A 20,590-nucleotide genomic window follows, 5' to 3' on the forward strand; every position below is an offset into this window, starting at 1 on the left:
TGTTGGTAGAACTATATAGTTGGGCATTTTAAAATCCAATATTATATTGCAAAACAATGTGGAACTATCATTATGAAGTGATTGCAGCTATTGAGCAGTGTCTAACATTTTAGTTGTGGGAAAGATAAGGAAGTAAGTATACATTTTTGCAGCCTCATCCATGATACTTACCATAAAGGGGAGGGGGAGCAGGGGCAGAGAGAACAACAAAAAAAATCTATAATAAAATAGAAACAGCTAGAGCCTAATACACACAATGAAATATATCTACAAAGTACAAGGAAATTGGAACTAATTGGAGGAATTTGCCAAAAATCTTTATGAATTATCCTCAAATTATGACTTAAGTTTCAGTTTCCAGAAAATAATTCAGGAGTGTGAGGACCTGATGTGGCGGGGGCTAGACATGGCGGGGATCTCCCTTTTCCACGTCCCGCACAGAAAGAGAGATGAACAAACGAGTTCTAAGTGGAGGCGGCCAGGGATTGAGAAGTAATAGAAATAGGAGAGAAGACACAGATAGATTTTAAGCTGGGAGCTGGGTAGGCTGTCATTCTCTCTGATGGAGAGGCAGGAAGACAATGATGACAAGGACAATGAAGACCCCTCCCAGCGCATTTATTTTATACCCCCAATACCAGGAAGTTATCACCAACTTACTATTTGTATTCTTAAGTAGGCCCTAGCATGCCTAGATTTACATATCTCGACCCACCCCTGCCAACCCCTGGGCTTGATATAAAGGAAAATTCCCCGGCGGCCCTCTACACAGAAAAGTCATATTATCAATCTTTAGCTTAGAAAAATCCTCAGTTTTTTCCATGGATGGACCTTAGAAAGTTTCATGATCAAACTCACATTGAGAGACATATATCCAGCATCAGGGTGGAAGGAACTATCCAGTTCGTAGATTCATGGAGCTAAATATTTGTAAACAAAACAAAAATTCCTCCAGAGTTTCAAAATTTTAGATGACTATGAACAATGCTGCAAAATTCTATGACGGACTTTTTGCATTTTCCACTTTGAATCCATGCATCTGCCCCATCCCTAGACTCATGAATAAGCCATATGAAACTCATGAGGGTTCCATTCCAGCCACAAAATCCAATGATGTGTCCAAACTCTAATGAAATTCCTGAAATTGAAGCGGATACCTAATGTTCAGGATATAAGTCAGGATAAAATATAGACTATGTTAATTTTTTTAAAAGTAGTTGTAGGGCCAAAACCAATTTGGCTCAGTGGATAGAACATCGGCCTGCAGATGGAGGAATCCCAGGTTCAATTCCAGTCAAGGGCACAAGCCCAGGTTGTGGGCTTGATCCCCAGTGTGGGCCATGCAGGAGGCAGCCAATAGATGATTCTCTCATATCATTGATGTTTCTATCTCTCTCTCCTTCTCCCTTCCTCTCTGAAAACAATAAAAACATATTTTAAATAAATAAATAAATGTAGTTGTAAGTTTGATAACATTATATAGTGATTATTAAATAAACATTATGTGCTTTGAAGTGTTTTTGATTACTTGGAACCATTATTAAAAATATAAATTTCTGAATACATATCTCATGATGAGCAATTACAAAAAAAAAAATTCATAGAGCCCTCACAAATATTTATGAGCATGTGTTCTATTTTAAATACTTGGATGACTATACTCCAAATCTGTAGTGATTTGAGATTTATAGCTTTCCTTTCTTTGCAGCATGGGTAATTTCTCAGTGCTGAGGTGTGAGCACACACATCATTTGAGCTTTTATCAGAGTAGAATACAAAGCCTGCCATCTCTTGCTAGCAGGGAAGTCATGCATAAATCCTCTGCTGCCAAAGAAACATTACATCTAATTATGATTTAAGTTTGATATCGGTTATAGTGCTACATAAACATATGGTTAATGGTCTCGTTTGTCTTTACTATGACTTCCTGGATATACTTTCTGATTCAGAAAGGTCCCAATATCTGTTTGTACTGCCAATTGGCCTTTAAGAATTATGTTAATATTGGGTAGCACTTTATATTTTAGTCAGATGATAAGAATGTCTCATCAGACATTTTTAAAATGCACTGCATGATTATAGTTTCCATTCATATTGTAATTTTCCATTTCTGATTGTAGCCCATTTTGTTTGAGTCAATGAAAAAATATTTACGTGAATAAACCAATCATCCTTATTTTGAAATCTCATTCTACCCTTGATGTTCTATCAGGATGAGTTATTTAGAGTGATGACAGCGGGTTATGCTGTGCCTTAGAAATTATATCCATGTTTGTAATAGAATATTACAGTTGGTGTTTAAAATAACTTTTAGTAATAACTCCTATGCAGCCCTTTTTACTGGATAGCAATGAAGACATAAAGAAATACTTAATCTTAAAGATACCCAAAATAAGGCCTGGCAATTATGTTAACATCAGAATCTGGGAAAATATTTCACAGAACACTTGGACAGGAAAGAGATGACAGATTGGAAGCTGGTGATTGTACCTCACATTCTAGAAAGAGTAGTCCCATAAGTAAACTGCTGTTGGCAGGAGCAGAAGGGGGAATATCCCCAGGAGTGGTGGATATGAGAATTAAGCTGAGCAATGAACGTGTGAGAAATACAAAGTAAGATCCAGCCAGAATTAGATCTGGAAATTTGGCAAGTTGCTAGGCATATGAGTCTGCCACAGAGCTATACGTCTGAGAATAATAGTACAGTACCAAAAAGAACCAGGTGACTGACTAGGAGTAAACACTGTGTGGTGACAAACTGAGATACAGAAAGAAGTTTGATACTCACTTGGATCCTAAGTAAGGACCTACTTAGGAGACAGAAAGCATACCAGTTATTTAAGCAGGAAAAGTAGGCTATAAAGACGTGTTAACTTTATAAAGGCAGTTTAAAAAAAAAGTTACTGGAAAAGAATAAAAGATAGATATAAGGGATACCTAAGTATCAGATACAAAAGAGCAGCTATTATTTCCAGGCTTATGGAGGGTGGACCACAGAGGAATCAAGGGCTAGGAGAGACCACACACTTCCCTCTCCCCAATCCCAGCAAGACTGAGGTTCAGAAATGTTTAAAGAGGGCGTGGCTACCACAGAAACACGCAACCTTCCTGTGGTACGACAACCAATGACAACAAAACTGTCAACACAGTTTGCGGGCAGATGCAAGTCTATGGAAGCTGCCCACCATTGTTGAGGGCCACGGGCCTGCTGGAGCTACTTAGAAACAGCCTGTCATGGTCAGAACTCTATGCAAATCAAAGCAACTCAGATAGCTGCCTATTGGAGATAGAGGTTTTGAGGGCACAGCTGGAATCCGTCTGAACTTCTGGGCTCTCATGCTATGCAATAAAAGAATGATAATGATGACAGTAATGAAGACAGAACCCAGGACTCAAGTGCCTTCCCACCACTGTGGTTTTATTGAGTCTCTCCAGTGCCCTTGGTTGATGAAACTTAACATTCCGCAACCAGTCTGTGGAAAAACATGTACAGGTTCTAACTACAGTATCCCAAATGGGGCGGGGGAGAGTGAATTTAAAGCTCAGAGACAGTAGATTGATTATTGGCACAGCTGGTCTCTGAAAATGATTTATTTATTCCAAGATCCTAAATGACATTTTAGAAATATGCTTGGCACTTTTTAGTACAAAGAGATATGAGCTTTGTAAATCAAAAGCCACAAGATTTAAAAGAATATAAGAAAGAAAAAGACACATGGATGAGCAGAAGTCAAAGAAGAGATAAAATGAAGAAATTATATTGGAGCCTAACTGGCATGGCTCTGGTTGAATGTCGACCCATGAACCAGGGGTTCATGGTTCAATTCCCGGTCAGGTTTCTCTCTCATCATTGATGTTTCTATCTCTTCGTCTCCCTTCCTCTCTGAACTAAATAAAAATATATTTTTTAAATATAAATTATTGGAAAGCGCTAAGCATGCAATAAATTGTGTAACTAAAATAAACACTGGTGGCATATACATACTATTGAATTTTCACTGTGTAAACTGAGAGGTATAAAATAGAGTACAAGTTTGAGATGCATGAAGGTGTTATAGAGTTGATTGATAGGCATAAGTGGTGTATTTTAAGAATTATAAGTGATCCTAAAGAACAAAGCTGATAAATTAGAACAGAAGTAAAATTTAAAAACAAATTTGAAGAAATAGCACAAAATCAAAAAATAATTTTTTTATTAAACTAAAGTAACTCACCATGTTCTGGCAAATTAATTAAAACAAACTCACACTTTAAAAAAAAAATCTAGCAAGATTTTGAATGGCATAAATAAAGAGAAAGTCATATTTACATATGAATGAATGAAAAAAGTTACCAACAAAGCATCTTAAATCAGGCTTGTCTGGAAAACAAAATGCCAAACACATGACCCTCGTTACCACTTTCTAAATCCTCCCTGACTTCCCCACATCCAGCTTGGTGCTCCTTATATGTCTGCATAGCATTCTGCATCTCCCCTATTCTACAATGTTATTCCATTGTGTTCTATTTATATGTTTACTCGTCTCCCTCCATTAAACTATATGTCTCTGTACAACTTAAATGCTATAAAAACTCGATGATAAAGCAAAATGACTTTGTCTAAAGTCCGTCTTTGAAACAAAAAGGGTTTGAAGAAGACCCATACTTAATTCCTCCTTGCCACAAAAAGGCAGAGAAAGTGCATTTTCATTCTTACTCAGTAGCATTATAGTTTCTGGACACTCATATATTTTAGTAAACACAGGAAGCAATTTTAGTGTTATGTTCACTGATGTTTCCCAAGTGACTAAACTAGAACAGTTCAAAAGCATATAATAGACATATGATTAATATGTGTTTAATGGGAGCATAGAAACATTAGAATTAAAATTTTAAGGTATTTCCCAGGAAATGGTGTTAATGGTTGCTGTTTTTATCTGCTCTGTAGGCGTGTAACTGTAGCACGGTGGGATCCTCGGATTTCCAATGCAATATAAACACGGGCCAGTGCAACTGTCATCGAAAGTTCTCTGGTGCAAAATGTACAGAGTGCAGACTAGGTTACTGGAACTATCCCCACTGTGACCCCTGTGACTGCTTCCGGCCTGGGACTGATGATGCAACCTGTGATTTCATGACCAAAAAATGTGCCTGTGTGGATCAGACTGGGCAGTGTACTTGTAAGGTAAGCACTGCCAAAATACATTAAGGAGAACTGGCCTCAAGTTTATTTTCATAGCACAGTAGATTTAACTTTAGTCAGTGTTCATTATTCCTGCTCCATTGAGCTAAACAAACAGAAAAACCAAAACTCATTGATAAACACAATGTTTTTGTTTATGTATGTTCATTGGCATATAGATAAACACGTTTTTTTAAGAACTTATATTTAAGGCTTACTCTTTTTCTAGTTGGAAGATGGGACATATTTTCAATAGTAAACTATTCTGTACATGTTCACTTTGCTTAAATAAGAATAATCTGGAGGAGAGAGAAATACACTCTCTAAAGCATTATCAGAGAAAAATCATAGCTAAATAATAAGGCTTATAAAAAGCCATTAATCCCCAAATTAATCTGCAACCACTGTACACTGAAAAATATATTTACTGCTGTGAGATTTCATAAAATTTCATCACATATAAACACTGATATTACAAACACTGACAATGTGGAAATTTCAGCCCTCATTAATATTGTTAAATGGTCCAAAAAACAGCCAATTAAAAAGGATGAGAGAGATTTTATTTCCCTCTTAGATATATCTGAAAAATCAATTTCAGGATAAATGCTAAGACTGGGTCATAGATATCTTTCCAAGAAAAAGTCATTACAGAGAGGACAGAGAAACAAGAGGTTGAAATCCAGGGAGTAAGTGTTAAAATAATCTTGAGAATTTAAGAAAACAGCAGCCTCTGCCATTGAGGGCCCTGAACAAAACCCAAAGTACAATGCTGCCTTATCCTATCTAATAAGGAGGGAATATGCTAATTGACTATCATACCCTCAAAGATGGTGGCACCCACAACCACAAGATGGTGGTGCCCAGTCCCCTCAGCCCTGCTGGGGTGGCAGGCGCACGGCACAGCCGGGTCCGCCCCCAGGCAGGTCTGGCCACTCCGTGTACCTGCCTCCAGAGTCCCCAAGTCCCCTCAGCACCCCAGCCACCCAGGGCCAGCCCAAGGGACGACCAAACAACTGAATAAGCAGGCTGCATGAGGTGACCAGGCCAGCAAAGGGATTAATGAGGGACAACCAAATGACTGAACAGCAGGCTGCATGGAGCGACCAAGCCAGCAGAGAGGCAGTAAGAGGCAACCAGGCCAGCGGGAGGGGGCGGGGAGCAGTTGGGGGCAACCAGGCTGGCGGGGGGGGGGGGGGGGGTGGGGGGGAGGGAGGAGGGCAGTTGGGGACAATTAGTCTGGCAGGGGAGGGTGATGAGGGGTGATTAGGCCAGTGGATGGGGGGGCAGTTGGGGGCAACCAGGCCAGCAGAGGGGGGCAGTTAGGGACAACCAGGTTGGCAGGGGGGCAGTTAGGGGTGCTCAGACCAGAAGGGGGGGCACAATTAGGAGCGACCACGTCAACAGGGAGGGGCCAGTTGGGGGCGATCTGAACTGCAGCGGGGGATGTTAGGGGCAACCAGGCAGGCAGGCAGGTGAATGATTAGGAGTCAGCGGTCCAGGATTGTGAAAGGGATGTCCCAGATTGGAGAGGGTACAGGCTTGGCTGAGAGGACACTCTCCCATGCCCTCCTGTGCATGAATTTTATTCACTGGGTCTCTAGTTACATATAATAGTGACTACATATTTTATTTAATATACATTATATAAGAATGTATGCATTTCATAATAATCATTATATAAATCTACATTTTAACATCCTGTTTTGCATCTATTTTTTGGATCATACCCCTGGGAATGCACAGGGATGACCTTTAATTATTATCAGCTGAACTCAAGGCATAGGCAGAGCCATGCCCTGGGAACAAGTTTCACCAAAATGTGGGAGACTCTTATCAGTACTGATTTCTTATCTTTATCCTTATGCTTGGAATGAGGAACAAATAGGACCTTGACTTAACCAGGTCTTGATATGCTAAATCCCAAGAATGAGGGAATGAATAGGACCTGAGCACACCCAACACTTCTTCGACCTTAAATCCCCTCCCCTTTGGAAATAAATAAATGCGCTGTGTTATCTGTGGTGGATGGTTGACTGTCTCTCCATCAGAGTGACAGCACCCCACCTGGATCCCAGCTTGAATCTATTTCTGTGTTTTGGTCTCTTTCTTTTTTCTTTAATTTCTTAATTCCCAGCTCCTCCACTCAGGAACCTGTCTCGGAAAACAGAGAAACAGCCCCCACACACCACTGTTTAGAAATTGATGTTTTATTTTGCTATTGAAATTCTCTTGACTCTTTCTTTCATATTGTTAACAGCAGGATAGTAGAAAATGTGCTGCTTAGATTTAAAAAAAAAAAACACAATAGGTAATATCCTTGATTATGTACTTATGTATAAATTAAGCATTTTTAGACCCATGATTTCATCCCTTCATGAAACTATCTACATATACCATTTGAGCTGTGAATCTAATGCTTGGTGATCTTTTTTGTTTGTTTAATTTTTTAAAAGTGTGCCCCTGTTATTCATTCTCAAGTTTAATACTCTCATAAACTTCACCATTAAAAACACTGAGGAGCTCTCATCTTCCGTCAGGTGAACGTGGAAGGTGTCCACTGTGACAGGTGCCAGCCCAGTACATTCGGACTTGATGCCAAAAACCCACTTGGCTGCAGCAGCTGCTATTGCTTTGGAGCCACTACTCAGTGCTCTGAAGCGAAAGGCCTGATCTATACGTGGGTGAGTAAGGACCTGCTGAGCCATGAAATGCTTAATGTTAGCCCTGCTGCCGTCTTTTAGCCAGCCACTGAGGGCGAGGAGGAAATGGCAAAACATTAAAGCAACCTTTTCCCTTGTACACATACAGAAATGCTTAAGGGGCCATGTGCCATTAGAGGGTTGATGTAAATGCCTTTTTTAATATTCCTTAAAAATAGTTGGTTTATCATTGATACAGAAATAGATGCCAAGTGAGAAAGGGAAACATTGTAAGGGAAACATGTTTGGGATGGGAAGAAGCTACATTCTAAAGAGTGAGGGCACCAGAGCATGAACTTGATCTGTGCTGTGCCATACCAATGAACACCAGCTTGCACATGTATTCCAACCAGACTTAGACAATCATAGATTTTTAGCATGGAAGCATGTATGTTTTTTCATACACATCCTTTTTTACCTTTCCTACCTTTCTGTGTAAAAGGCTCCAATTTTCACACACATGGTTTTCCCTGTGCAAACAAGTCAGAAAGATGTATTTTCTTGCCCTACTTGCTCACTAGGCACTAGTTTGATTTCTTGTGAAGACAGCTTATCAACACGAGATGTCCATGCAGTCTGTAACTTGGTTTTAAAGGAGTGCCCTGAAGACTTGTGCTCAGCCTCCTGCTGTGGTCTGACCCCTTGCAGGTGTTTCTGAAGCCTGAGGAGACCATTCTGCCCCTGGTGGATGAGGCACTGCAGCACACAACTACCAAAGGCATCGCTTTTCAGAATCCAGAGATTGTCGCCTACATGGATCTGGTGAGACAAGATCTCCATTTGGAGCCTTTTTACTGGAAACTGCCAGAACAATTTGAAGGAAGGAAGGTAAGGACAAGAACTTGGAAGTCACACGAGCACAAAGTAAAACATGTTTTTGGAATCACTCCATTTGGAGATTTATCTAACGCATCGTTCCTCGTTTTATTTTGTCAGCTGATGGCCTATGGTGGAAAACTCAGGTATGCCATCTATTTTGAGGCTCGAGAAGAGACAGGTGTCTCCACATATAAGCCTCAAGTTATCATCCGAGGTGGGACTCCATCGCATGCTAGAATTATCATCAGGCATATGGCCGCTCCTCTAATTGGCCAACTGACGAGGCATGAGATTGAGATGACAGAGGTAAGGGTATTAGTTGTTTGGAGCAAGGATGTCGGTGGTTTTACAATCAGTTTCATCAGTGGTTTGTTTTCTTGTTAACAGAGAGAATGGAAATATTATGGTGATGATCCTCGAGTCAGTAGAACTGTGACCCGTAAAGACTTCATGGATGTACTATATGACATTCACTATATTCTTATCAAGGCTACCTTTGGAAATGTGATGAGACAAAGCAGGTAAACTATACTAGAAAGTACCCAAGTTCTTATTCTAGAGTCTATAGGGAAGATAAGACATCAAACAAGAAAGATTTAAAAGCATTTGTTTTTGGAATGTGGTGATAGAAGACAAAGTTTAAAAAGGCTTTTAGGTCACCTGGTGGAAGTTACTGCTATTCCCCAAAAAGAGGAAAATAGATTGAAAAGCATGTTTAAGGGGGAAAATGTTGAATTGACCTTTGACACATTGTTTTAAATGCCAGTCAGAAATTCAAGAAATGTCCTTTAGGGTAGAGATAATTAACTGTTGTGCTATAAATAGGCTGCATGATTGCTGAGAAAATAACCTCGTTAAACCCCAGGCAGAGACTAGTTGGTCTTAACTCCTTGACCCCTGAGCATCCTCATCTCACCACAGTGTACCATATGATATTGTCATTTACCCTGTGCATCATGATGTGAAAAAACTGGAAATCACTCTGAATAGAACAGCAAGAATAAATGATGGAAGCCAAAGGATGGGAATACTCTAAGGGGCTATAATGTTCTCCTATGATCCAAAAAGGTCAATGACAATGAGGTTTGCTGATAATAACACTTAGGATCATACTGGTGACATTCTTTACACCAGTGTTAGTGAGATTTTAAGTCTCAAAGTTTTGAGGAATAAATGAAACACATTGAACATAATATAGTGAATGTAGACTAATGTTTTCCATAAACATAATTGTAAAAGGGAGGCATGAAATGATATCAACGTTCAAGGGTGGTTGTTTACTTTGAAAGAGAAGAAGCATGTTCATAGACCATGGGAAGAGAAATTAAAGGGAGGAATATGTTTAAAAATTATGTAATAAAGAGCAGACAACTGATGGAGACTCTATGAGATTTCAACATCATGAGCACACACAATCATGCTCCTTGCTCCTTGGGGCAAGTCATCCAATAAGGAAAAAGAAGAACCACCCAGAGGTAATTAGGTTTCATACTATGGAGGCAGAAAGTTGAGTTGGCTTCATATACAAATTTTCAGGTCTCTGGCACTTCATTTCCTCTCTTATGCCCTGTGAGAATATGGAATCAATAGATATTTGAAAATAGTTTTGTATATCGATAATAAATCTGTAGACCAGTCCAGGGAAATAAAACAAAACAAATCAAAACAAAACAAAAAAAAATTATGAAACCTCTCAATGACAAATCAACGAATATAAAAATACCATTATTTCAAATATTTACACTGAACTAACCATATAACCCTAAAATCATTTTCTTTCATACACCTGGAAGACGGCAAATAACTGTGTGGAGTGTGTAAACATATTATTTTGCAAATTGTGCTGGGCTGCAGTAAAAGAGGTTGGTAGTACAGGGAACGTTTGTTAGTGGAAATGATAGAAACAATGTTGTCATGCATTTTTCATTTTAGTTCCCTTGCCTTTCTTCCACAGATTCCATCTTCCTATACTGTGAGGTTGCCTTTTTTCCTCCTAAGTCTTTTCCCCTTATCACCTTCTTCCACATCCCTCACAATACTATCCTCTGGCTTAGGAGATCATTTTTGAAACTTTAGGCTAAACAAAAGACTTCGCTTTTCTTCTGGGCTCAATCAAAACTAGAGTCATCATCTAGCAACAGTAAGGACAAATAAACCTGTGGAGCAGCACTTGTTGTCGTAAGACAGTGGAATTGTGACAAAGTTCAAAAACGTGCTTGAATCTTCCCCCAAAGCAGTTTAAGACATAGCCCTGCAGCTTTATTCGGTTACAGACTTAAGTAGTCTCAGAAGTGGAGCACTTGAGTTATTTATACATGTGGTTTTGAGATCCAGATTTTGTACATACTGTCAAGGCTGTTTTTCCCCTCTTTGCTTTTGTCTTTTCTTACATTTGTTTGAAGGACATAACAGCTTTGCTTTTCAGTATTCATTTGGATAAAAGCTTGAGTTTGGCCAAATCCATAATTCAGAGAAAGCACTTGCTCTCTCATCTCCTGAGAAGGAAAAAAAACAAAAAACAAGAAAAAAAACAATGTAGAAATATCTGTTGTTGACACCATTCAAGTTCCACTTGGCTTTTAAATACTCACCATCCTTTTGTGTTGAAGCATGTGCAAGAGAAGGAAAGACTGTTCTAGTAAATCCATAGTCATAAAACACCATGAGGTTTCCAATGGGGATGGCATGTACACAAACAAGTTGTCTTTTCCTCCCGCAGGGAATCCAGACGCCCATAAAGGTGGAGCCTTTCTCCTAGGAGGGGAGTGGTTTGTTTACGGGTCACAGCTGCTATGTGTCCTGTAAGGAGGGGAGAGGGAAATCAGAAGGTTAACTGAACGTGTGTTGCACAAAGGCTGTCTGATCTTCCAAATGCAGGTTACAATGCCAGGGAAGTCAAAATGTGCATGCATAATTTAGTGTCAATAAAACGCACCTATGCCTGTTGTAAAGTTTATGACTCAAACTCTTTAAACTATCAAAGGTGCCTTTTGTGCAAGCAAAACTATTCATTGTCTCATTTAGACGTCTATTTGCAGAACACTTCGTGTTATCACTTAGTCGTGAAATAGTCTGACTTTATGAACTGCAGATATTTTAATGCATAATTTCAAATTAATAAAAAGGGCACCAGTGTTTTTCACTGTGAATCCTTTTTTTTTTTTTTTCAATTATAAGGACCTTTCCACCAATAGGGAGCAGAAAGTTATTTGAAAGACTCATTTAATAAAGCTAACAAAATACTAATGTGAAAATATTTTATCATCAGAAAAAAATGTCAATATTATTCTATTATGCTGAATCATTGTTTTCTAAAGTTTAAGAAAAGCTATTCAGAGACTCAAGAGGAAGAAATCACAGCCAGTTGTAAAATTAAAAGCAATTTCGCTAGTGACTATGGGAGATATTCTAACAGGGAATGACCATGGGTTGTCTGTCTGAAAGAATGTAAATGTCTAATTAATTGGCCATGCCTATCTGAAGCCACTCACATTTTAAAAAGTGGAGGGGGAAATCTTTATAATAACTTCTCAACAGGACATCAGACAACTAATTTATGAAATTCCTTGTGATTTATGTGAATGTTTTGCTAATATGCAATCTCAACCTTTGAGGAAGCATAGATACAGGAATAAGGTGTGGCACATAAGTTTCTAAAATGTAGGCAGCTTCAAAACAAGACCATGAGCTTAAGGTTATTGGAAAAACGTGAGAGGACACTTCTCGTAGGGTTGACTGTTTGCTAGGTGACCTTAACTTGCTGTCTGGTAATATGGCATCTGCTTGCTGTGTCCAGGATTTCTGAAATCTCAATGGAGGTAGCTGAACAAGGAACTGTAACAAGACATAATCCTCTGGCTCACTTAATCGAAAGATGTGATTGTCCTCCGGGCTATTCTGGTTTGTCCTGTGAGGTAAGCTGGTTCTTACTTACCTGTTTAAGCCCAACTCTCTCTTTTTTTAAATGAATTTTTATTGATTTTAGAGAGGAAAGAAGTGGGGGAGAGAATCATTGGTCAGCTGTCTCCTGCACACCCCCCACTGGGGATCAAACATGCAAGTTTGGCATGTGCCCTAACTAAGAATCAAACCGTGATCTCCTGGTTTATAGGTTAATGATCAACCACAGAGCAATGCCTGCTAGGCAAGCCCAACTCCCTTAACTACTCACCAAGCTACCTCTGCTGCAATCAGTTTTACTTTTATGCATACTCTTACCCTATTTTATTTGATTTTCCACTCACAGTGTGAGACACAGTAAAAAGATGATGCTGTTGTTTCCTATTAGTAGGGATCACATGGAAGGGAAATATTTTATAAAAATGGAAAGATCTGTAGAAATATGGAGCAGTCAAGAAGTAATGATTTCATAAGGCCCATTTATTACACCTGGTTTACTTTTGTGGCAGTTCTTCTGAACAGTTAGAGATGCTAAAACTGCATGAGGTGAATATTGTTATTAATGGAGTAAGTAGTTACAGATCCATGTATTAATTTATTTATAAATCACTAGAGACCTGGTGCACAAAATTTGTGTATGGGGGGATCCCTCAGCCTGGCCTACAATGACGCAGATGTTCCATGCCCACTGCCCAGAAGCCCTGCATGGCCGGGGTGGAACACTGGTTGCTCACACTGCCCACTCTCAGCGGCCACCCCCCTGGGACTGGGTGGCTCCTGCACAGCTGAGAGGACTTCTTGTGGCTATGGGCACTGCCATCTTTGTGATGAAGTGACAGTCAATTTGCATATTCCCTCTTTATTAGATAGGATTGTATGCTTCTTTTGTAAATAAGATTTGAGAAGTTTTACATTAAGTATGGTACATGAAGCATATGATGCCACCAAGTCAAAACTGATGTGTAACTTAAAAACAGCCCTAGCCGCTTTGGCTCAGTGGATAAGAGCATCCACCTGCGGACTGAAGGGTCTCAGGTTCGATTCTGGCCCAGGGCACATGCCTAAGTTGCAGGCTTGATCCCTAGTAGGGGACATGCAGGAGGAAAGCAATCAATGATTATCTTTCATCATTGATGTTTCTATCTATCCCTTTCCCTTCCTCTCTAAAATCAATATAAATATATTTTAAAACAATGATGAGTATAAATCTCTCATGGGGTAATGAAAAGAAATGCAGGTTGGTTTTGCTAAATCCTATTTCTGCATCTCAGTTTGTTTACCTATACAGTCATCATGAGGATTTATTTAAATGAAAACATATGTGTTAAAAACCCCATTGTAAACTGAAGTGTCATTTTACTTAGTAACCATTATTTAAACTCCAGGTTTTTCAGAGGGCAATTTCCTAAGAATAACTTCAAATTCCTTTTGAAACATCCTTGGAATAATATTATAGCTCTGCTTGTGACTGCTCTAAAGGGCGGTATTTGTTTGAATGTGTTCATTTGGTCTAATAACATCAAATAACCCATCTCATTCTTAAATTGAATCTTCTACATCCACAGTAATGGATACACAACCCACCTAAATACACATAGTGTATATATAAAAATGACAGTGAGTATAGCACATATAAAAATGCTATCTTTTTAAATATCACATGATCTCACTCATTTGTGGAATATAAGGAACAACATAAACTGATGAACAAAAATAGAACCAGAGTCATAGAAGCACCAAACAAACTACCCAACCTGTGAAGGAAGAAAGGTGATCAGGGGGTAAAAGGTCAACCAAAGGACTTGTATGCATGCATATGAACATAACCTATGGACACAGTCAGTAGGGGGGTGAGAGCATGTGCTAGGGGCTTGGAGGCTGCCAGGAAGAGGTCAATTGGGGAAAATATAGACTTATGTAATATTTTAAATAATTAAAAAAATTTTAATATGCTATCTTTCCAATGAGCATGAAAGATTTAAAAGTAGAAGACAGAAAGAGCTTATCTTTTTCTTATCCTAAGGAATGTTTGGCTAAACTGTTGACTACTATTGTAGATTTAATTGCTAAAGGCCTTAGTTTTTATGTAAAAATTATATATAAATTATATAAAAAATTAGAGATTGGTTTTTGAATTTCTAAAATGTGCCCTGATTCTGCAATATTATTTTGGTGTAGATGATATTCAGTAAGTAGTCAAGATAGACCTTTAACTATCTTGAAGAGAAAGTTACTACAGCTATATATTTTTCTGCATTTATATAAAATAATACTACTGTTCACTTATTAAATAAAAATGTTAGTGGAACAGTAAATTAGTTTAATGTTATCTACTTTCTATTCCATGTTTGTAATGTTAAAAACTCTCCTTGTTGTGATCAGTAGGCTTTTAGATAGTATATTCTAAAACATGCTTTCCCATTAATCTTAGTAATTTTCTATCTTTATATGAAAATATAAGTTAGCACAAATGAAGCAAGTGAGAAATGAAGAAAATCAAGAAAAACTAGGACCACACACAAACTACCACCTGTACTTGTGGCTTCACCTATTTCTCATAAATTTCACTTACGCTCCTATTTACAAACAATAATTACAGTATTATAATACCTTAGTGGAGAGATTATGGGGATAAAGACCTATCTCTTATAATAAGGTACCTGAGGTGTTCTCCACAAGCCATTGCCTCTAATCCATTATATATCTTATTTATAATTCATCATGATTCTAAAGTGTAATTACCCAGGCATAAAATCCAATCATCAAAGCAAGAGCTAAGGACATTTTTGAAATAATGCATCCCATTCCGGTAACATATGCTTTGGGTCACAAATACACAAAGCAATTCCTTTACCACATTTTCACCAAATGTATGGTATTCTAAAAAGTCTGCAATTACAAGCTATTCATTTCATGTTTTACCCAAGATATGGTGAAAATAAACAAAATTAAGTGTTAGTTACCACTGAAAATACAGCTTGTTGGGAAGACACGTAGCCTTTGCCCGGACAGGATAAGAAAACTGCCCATGATCCCACAGCTAGAAAACAGCAAAACTGCATTTAAATCTATGCATGTCTGTTTCAAAGTACCAAAATATGCTTACATCCACTATTATGCTGAACAGCATCCTTATGTTCCAGGAGAGGAAACTGAGGCCCAGACTATTCAAGACCCTCCCAAAACCTTATGTAGTAAGTGGTGAGCAGGAATTAAGCTCAGGATTGCCTGATTGCAAAACCCATGTATAGATGCAAGGTAGTGTTTTTATTGTCAACAATACAAATATCTATTTTTATTGTTAAACTCTGAGCACATAATGGGGTGTTGAGATCTCTGCACCTGGAATATATTGGCTCATTACTTTCTTTGTCTCCCGTTCCCTTCTGACTATCCCCCACATTTTTGTGTAAATTTGAGTCTAATATTTTGATGAGATACTATATTACCCAATATTGTATTGACCAATGAATAATTTCATCACAAGGAAACTTTGAGTTTGAGTTAGTGAAACAAAGGGATAAGATTAGAACAGTGTTTATTTGGTTTTTTAAAATTTCTTTATTATGTTCTAGAAAGGTATTAGATAATACTTTAGGAAGCAGCTATTAGCTTTCCTCTCTTTTTCTAAACTTAAATATAATCATTCTCATGAATTTGCCCCAGTTCGCTGAGAAGAAAGACATCTGCTATTGAAAAACACACTTAAGCTTTGTTAATGAAAAAAATAAATAAATACAAAGAGGACCCAGGAAAGGAGGGGATTAAAGAGAAATAAATGTCCCATTTCTTTTAAAAAAGTGTGTTTTAAAGTTTCTCACTTGCATCACGGAAGTCTCTTTCTCTTTGCTAACTCTTAGAACTTTAATAAGGACACAAAAGTAATCTTACTGGTTAGAACTAAAAGAAACTTCAGAAATCATTTGGATTCATCCACCTGCTTACTTACGGAAGGATAAAACTGTGTCTCAGTGACACCAAGAGACTTGTCTGTATCCTTCAGATCAGACTAACTCCTCTAGCCAAGGCTTCCATAGTCACAGGGTCTGCATGCCATTTAAAGACATGCATTTCCAGCCAAGAAGAAGGAACATGTGGGCAAGTGTCAGTCCTGTGCTTATTAGATCCTCCATAGTTTTGAAGTAAACCCTGGCTCTGCTCTCCACCAGTTGAATGTAAATCTCTGTGGTGGAGCCACACCAGTACTGAATGCTCCTCAGATGATCTGTGTGCAGCCAGGGTTGAGAACCCGGCTTGGACTCTCACTAGGGGTGCTTTTCTACTTAGTCCTACTACCTTTCCAGGAAAAACTGGGAGTGTATTACAGTAAACTTCACCTGTGGCACTCACTTCCAAATCTCAGTCTCTCAGATTGAATATCATATGATTCTTCAATTTAAGTGTCATTTCTTAACTTTGTTCTTTTTCTTAGACTTGCTTTAAACTTTTGCTTGAGACATAAAATAGAGCTAGAAACTCTTACTATGTACGATTTTTACACACACACACACACACACACACATACACAGTGCACATACTCCACACAAATATACCAAAAAATAACAATAATTATATAGGTAGCCAAGGATAAATTTCATATAAAGGAAATCCAATTTTACTCTACAGTCAGCATGCTAAAGAATTGGAACAATCCACACTGTGTAATATTTTTAAATACACTTTGGATTGTTTCTTCAGTTTCTTTGTTATGCTCAAAAGAATTCCTAGGTCATATTTTCTAGACCTTATTTGGTAAAAAAAATGGAAAAATCAACCATGATTTTTAATAATATGAATAAACTTATTAAAATAGAATAATACATCCACCATGGAACAAGTAAGACTCAAAATATTTTGAATACTATTCCCGATTTTATCAGCTGGCATTATTAAATTTCATTAGACTTTCTTATAGGCTATGATAAAAGCAGGTACTCTTAATTGAGGTACTTTCACATTATCTGAATCAAAATAAATGAGAGTGCTGACTATTGATCATTTACTCTTTGTAAGGCACTTTGCCTCTTCCACTAGGAAGGATTTAGTCCAGAACCAAAAGGATGTAGAGGTATGATGAAGTTCTTTTTAAAAAAATATATTTTATTGATTTTTTACAGAGAGGAAGGGAGAGAGATAGAGAGCTAGAAACGTCGATGAGAGAGAAATATCGACCAGCTGCCTCTTGCACACCCCCTACTGGGGATGTGCCCACAACCCAGGTACATGCCCTTGACCGGAATAGAACCTGGGACCTTTCAGTCCGCAGATCGATGCTCTACCGCTGAGCCAAACTGATTTCGGCTGATGAAGTTCTTAATCCACTAGAATTTCCCCTGCTGATTAAGCAGTCACTTTTCTTTTAACGATGGGAACAAGATATCCTGTGAAAAATCCTACAGAGCCACAGTGACAAAGCAGTCCTTTGTAATCTTCAGTGGTATCTAAAAAACTAACTCCTGACTCTTACTCATAAATCAGTGTCTGATAAAAGCAGCAGCTTTACATATAGAGAGGACTGAGCCCAGAACATAAAGACTGTTCTTATGCTCAGAGAATGAGAGCTGTGGGCTTCTCTCAGGTTTTTATTGGGGGGGGGGGGGGGGATAGACTAGGGAAAAATAAATTTTATTAGCAGCCTAATAGTCCCAAGACATGTAGAGCTTTTATTACTCTGAATTTCTTACTTTTATAATCTTTCAATTATACTGATATAAATAATGCAACCCTGATACTATTTTATTTATTTGATTTTTTTTTTCTGAGACTTGTTTGACTCTTGCTAGTCATCCATCCAACACAATAGGAGCAGATTTTAGATTGTAAAGGACACTGGAATTCTCTCTTTACTTCATATGACAATTTTATTTAAAATCAAACCTCTTTCTCTAGAAAAAGATGACTATTTGAAGCATTTTCAGGCTGAGTGGTATATGGAAATGACAGCTTTCTGTTACAAAATTCTGATGACATGGATGCTGCCTGTACACAGGGACCAGGCAGAAATACACTTTAGGAATCAAAAGTGGCACTTGTGTTTGTACGTGATGTTGCCTTTTAAAGCAGGTGGTGGGGGAAGAAGTCCCTCTTTGGAATGACACTGAGAACCCAAGTGTTATTAAAGCAAGATTTCTCAGGTGGCTGCTCTAATTGGCTTCTTTTTCTTTCAGACATGCATGCCAGGATTTTATCGACTGCGTTCTGGGCCGGGTGGCCACCCCACTGGGCCAACCCTGGGCACCTGTGTTCCATGTCAGTGTAACGGACACAGCAGCCTCTGCGACCCTGAGACCTCCATATGCCAGGTATTCCCCCCGAGCCTTTCTAAACACGGTTCATGTGTTCATTTCTCTTTACACATGCTCAGATACCATGTACTGAGGCCCGCTAAATGGCAGGGTGTGTGTGTGTGTGTGTGTGTGTGTGTGTGTGTGTGTGTGTGTGTAACAAAACATGAAGCAAAAGTGGCATTTATCACATTACACATCTTTTTAATAATTAAGAAAAGACAATTGGGAAAACCACTACTCACATCAAGAAACAGAATAGTAACAGCATCTTAGTATAACACCCAATGAAACAACATTTTTTATGTAAAAAAATCACAAGGGTTTTTCTGATTATAAACAAAAATAAGCCTTTTATAAGAAATTTGAAAATTATAAAGAGGAATTAAGAAAAAAATTAAAGTCACCCAGAATTCATCTTAAGATAAACACTTTATATTTAGGTTATTTCCTACCAATGTTATGCATGTGTTTGTAGATAAGATTTATATAAAACATAGATGCAATTTTATGTTCTGATTTTAAAATATAGATATTATGAGCATATTATGTTGCTCAAAGGTACTCCAAAATCTTTACAATCTTTGATAGGTTATTCTATAATTTCACTATTTACCTTAGAATTCAAGCTGCTCTTATTAGCTAGTTGGTTGGTTAGTTAGTTAGTTTAGTCTTTTCCTACTAACAGCCTACTCCACCACCACTGTACTGCCTTGGAAAAATCAGGACTATTAAGAAATTCAGCATCTAGAGTCCCCCTGACTCTCAACCCCTATACAGCTCTGTATATCTCCTTTGCTGAACCCATTTCCCACCTCTCTTCATCTTCTGAACTCCTTCCATCAAGCCTGGTTGGACTCTTGCACACACATCAGCAAAATTCTCTGCATAACCTGCCTTTTCTTAGTGTTGTCTTCTCTTTCTTTGCCTGTAACACACTTTTCCCTTGCAGTGCTTTCAAGAGGGAGCCATTGCATTCTCTCACACTCCCTCATTCCCCTAAGCCTGATGGTGGGGCCGTTGTATCTGCTCCTCATTGCCATTTTTGTGTCATCATCCTTTTCTTCTCCATAACAACACCCATTATAATGTCAAATTCATCAGAGAGTGTGATACACCAGACATTAAATTCAGCAAAAATGTTGGCGGCTACCATGCGTCCAACTCTATGTATGTTCCAGCACCAATGAAGGCTTCTGTAGTTAGATTTTTCTCAGATATTCAGTTTATGGGGAAGATAGGATTATTCTTTCTTTCTTTTTTAAATATATTTTTATTGATTTCAGAGAGGAAAGGGGAAGGAGAGAGAAATATAAACATCAGTTATGAGAGTGAATCATCCATTGGCTGCCTCCTGCACAGCCCACACTAGGGGTTGAACCCACAGCACAGGTATGTGCCCTGGCTGGGAATTGAACCATGACCTCCAGGTTCATGAGTCGATGCTCAAACACTGAGCCATGCCAGTCAAAAAGATTATTTTTTCTCTCATAGTTTATGAACTGATACTGAGAAAAACTAAATAATTTGCTCATCTCATAAGCCAATAAGGGTCAGATCTGTGATTCAAACTGGTGCATTTAAATAGTCATGACTGAATGTTTCATGATATCCTCAAAAAGGCTAATAGCAAGAACCAGATGGTAAACAGTTAATATGTTTGATGGGTGTAGAAGTTGTTGATTTGACAGGGTAATTTCTAGAGATGACCCCAGTAATGAAGC

General features: G+C 38.3%; 1 protein-coding gene across 6 annotated transcripts in view; it reads left to right on the forward strand.

The window, feature by feature from the left end:
* The window catches only part of LAMA2 (laminin subunit alpha 2), a 453,474-nt gene that overhangs the window by 287,749 nt on the left and 145,135 nt on the right, over nucleotides 1-20,590 (forward strand). For all 6 annotated transcript variants that reach the window (XM_036413664.2, XM_036413665.2, XM_045573302.1 and 3 more), the window contains 7 exons: nucleotides 4,928-5,164; nucleotides 7,702-7,845; nucleotides 8,512-8,691; nucleotides 8,800-8,988; nucleotides 9,070-9,203; nucleotides 12,479-12,596; nucleotides 18,750-18,884. In XM_036413664.2, the coding sequence (XP_036269557.1) occupies nucleotides 4,928-5,164; nucleotides 7,702-7,845; nucleotides 8,512-8,691; nucleotides 8,800-8,988; nucleotides 9,070-9,203; nucleotides 12,479-12,596; nucleotides 18,750-18,884 (1,137 nt within the window). The remainder of the gene's footprint in view (nucleotides 1-4,927; nucleotides 5,165-7,701; nucleotides 7,846-8,511; nucleotides 8,692-8,799; nucleotides 8,989-9,069; nucleotides 9,204-12,478; nucleotides 12,597-18,749; nucleotides 18,885-20,590) is intronic.

The sequence above is a fragment of the Pipistrellus kuhlii genome, unplaced genomic scaffold (genome assembly GCF_014108245.1).
Source record: "Pipistrellus kuhlii isolate mPipKuh1 unplaced genomic scaffold, mPipKuh1.p scaffold_m20_p_5, whole genome shotgun sequence".
NCBI lineage: Eukaryota > Metazoa > Chordata > Mammalia > Chiroptera > Vespertilionidae > Pipistrellus > Pipistrellus kuhlii.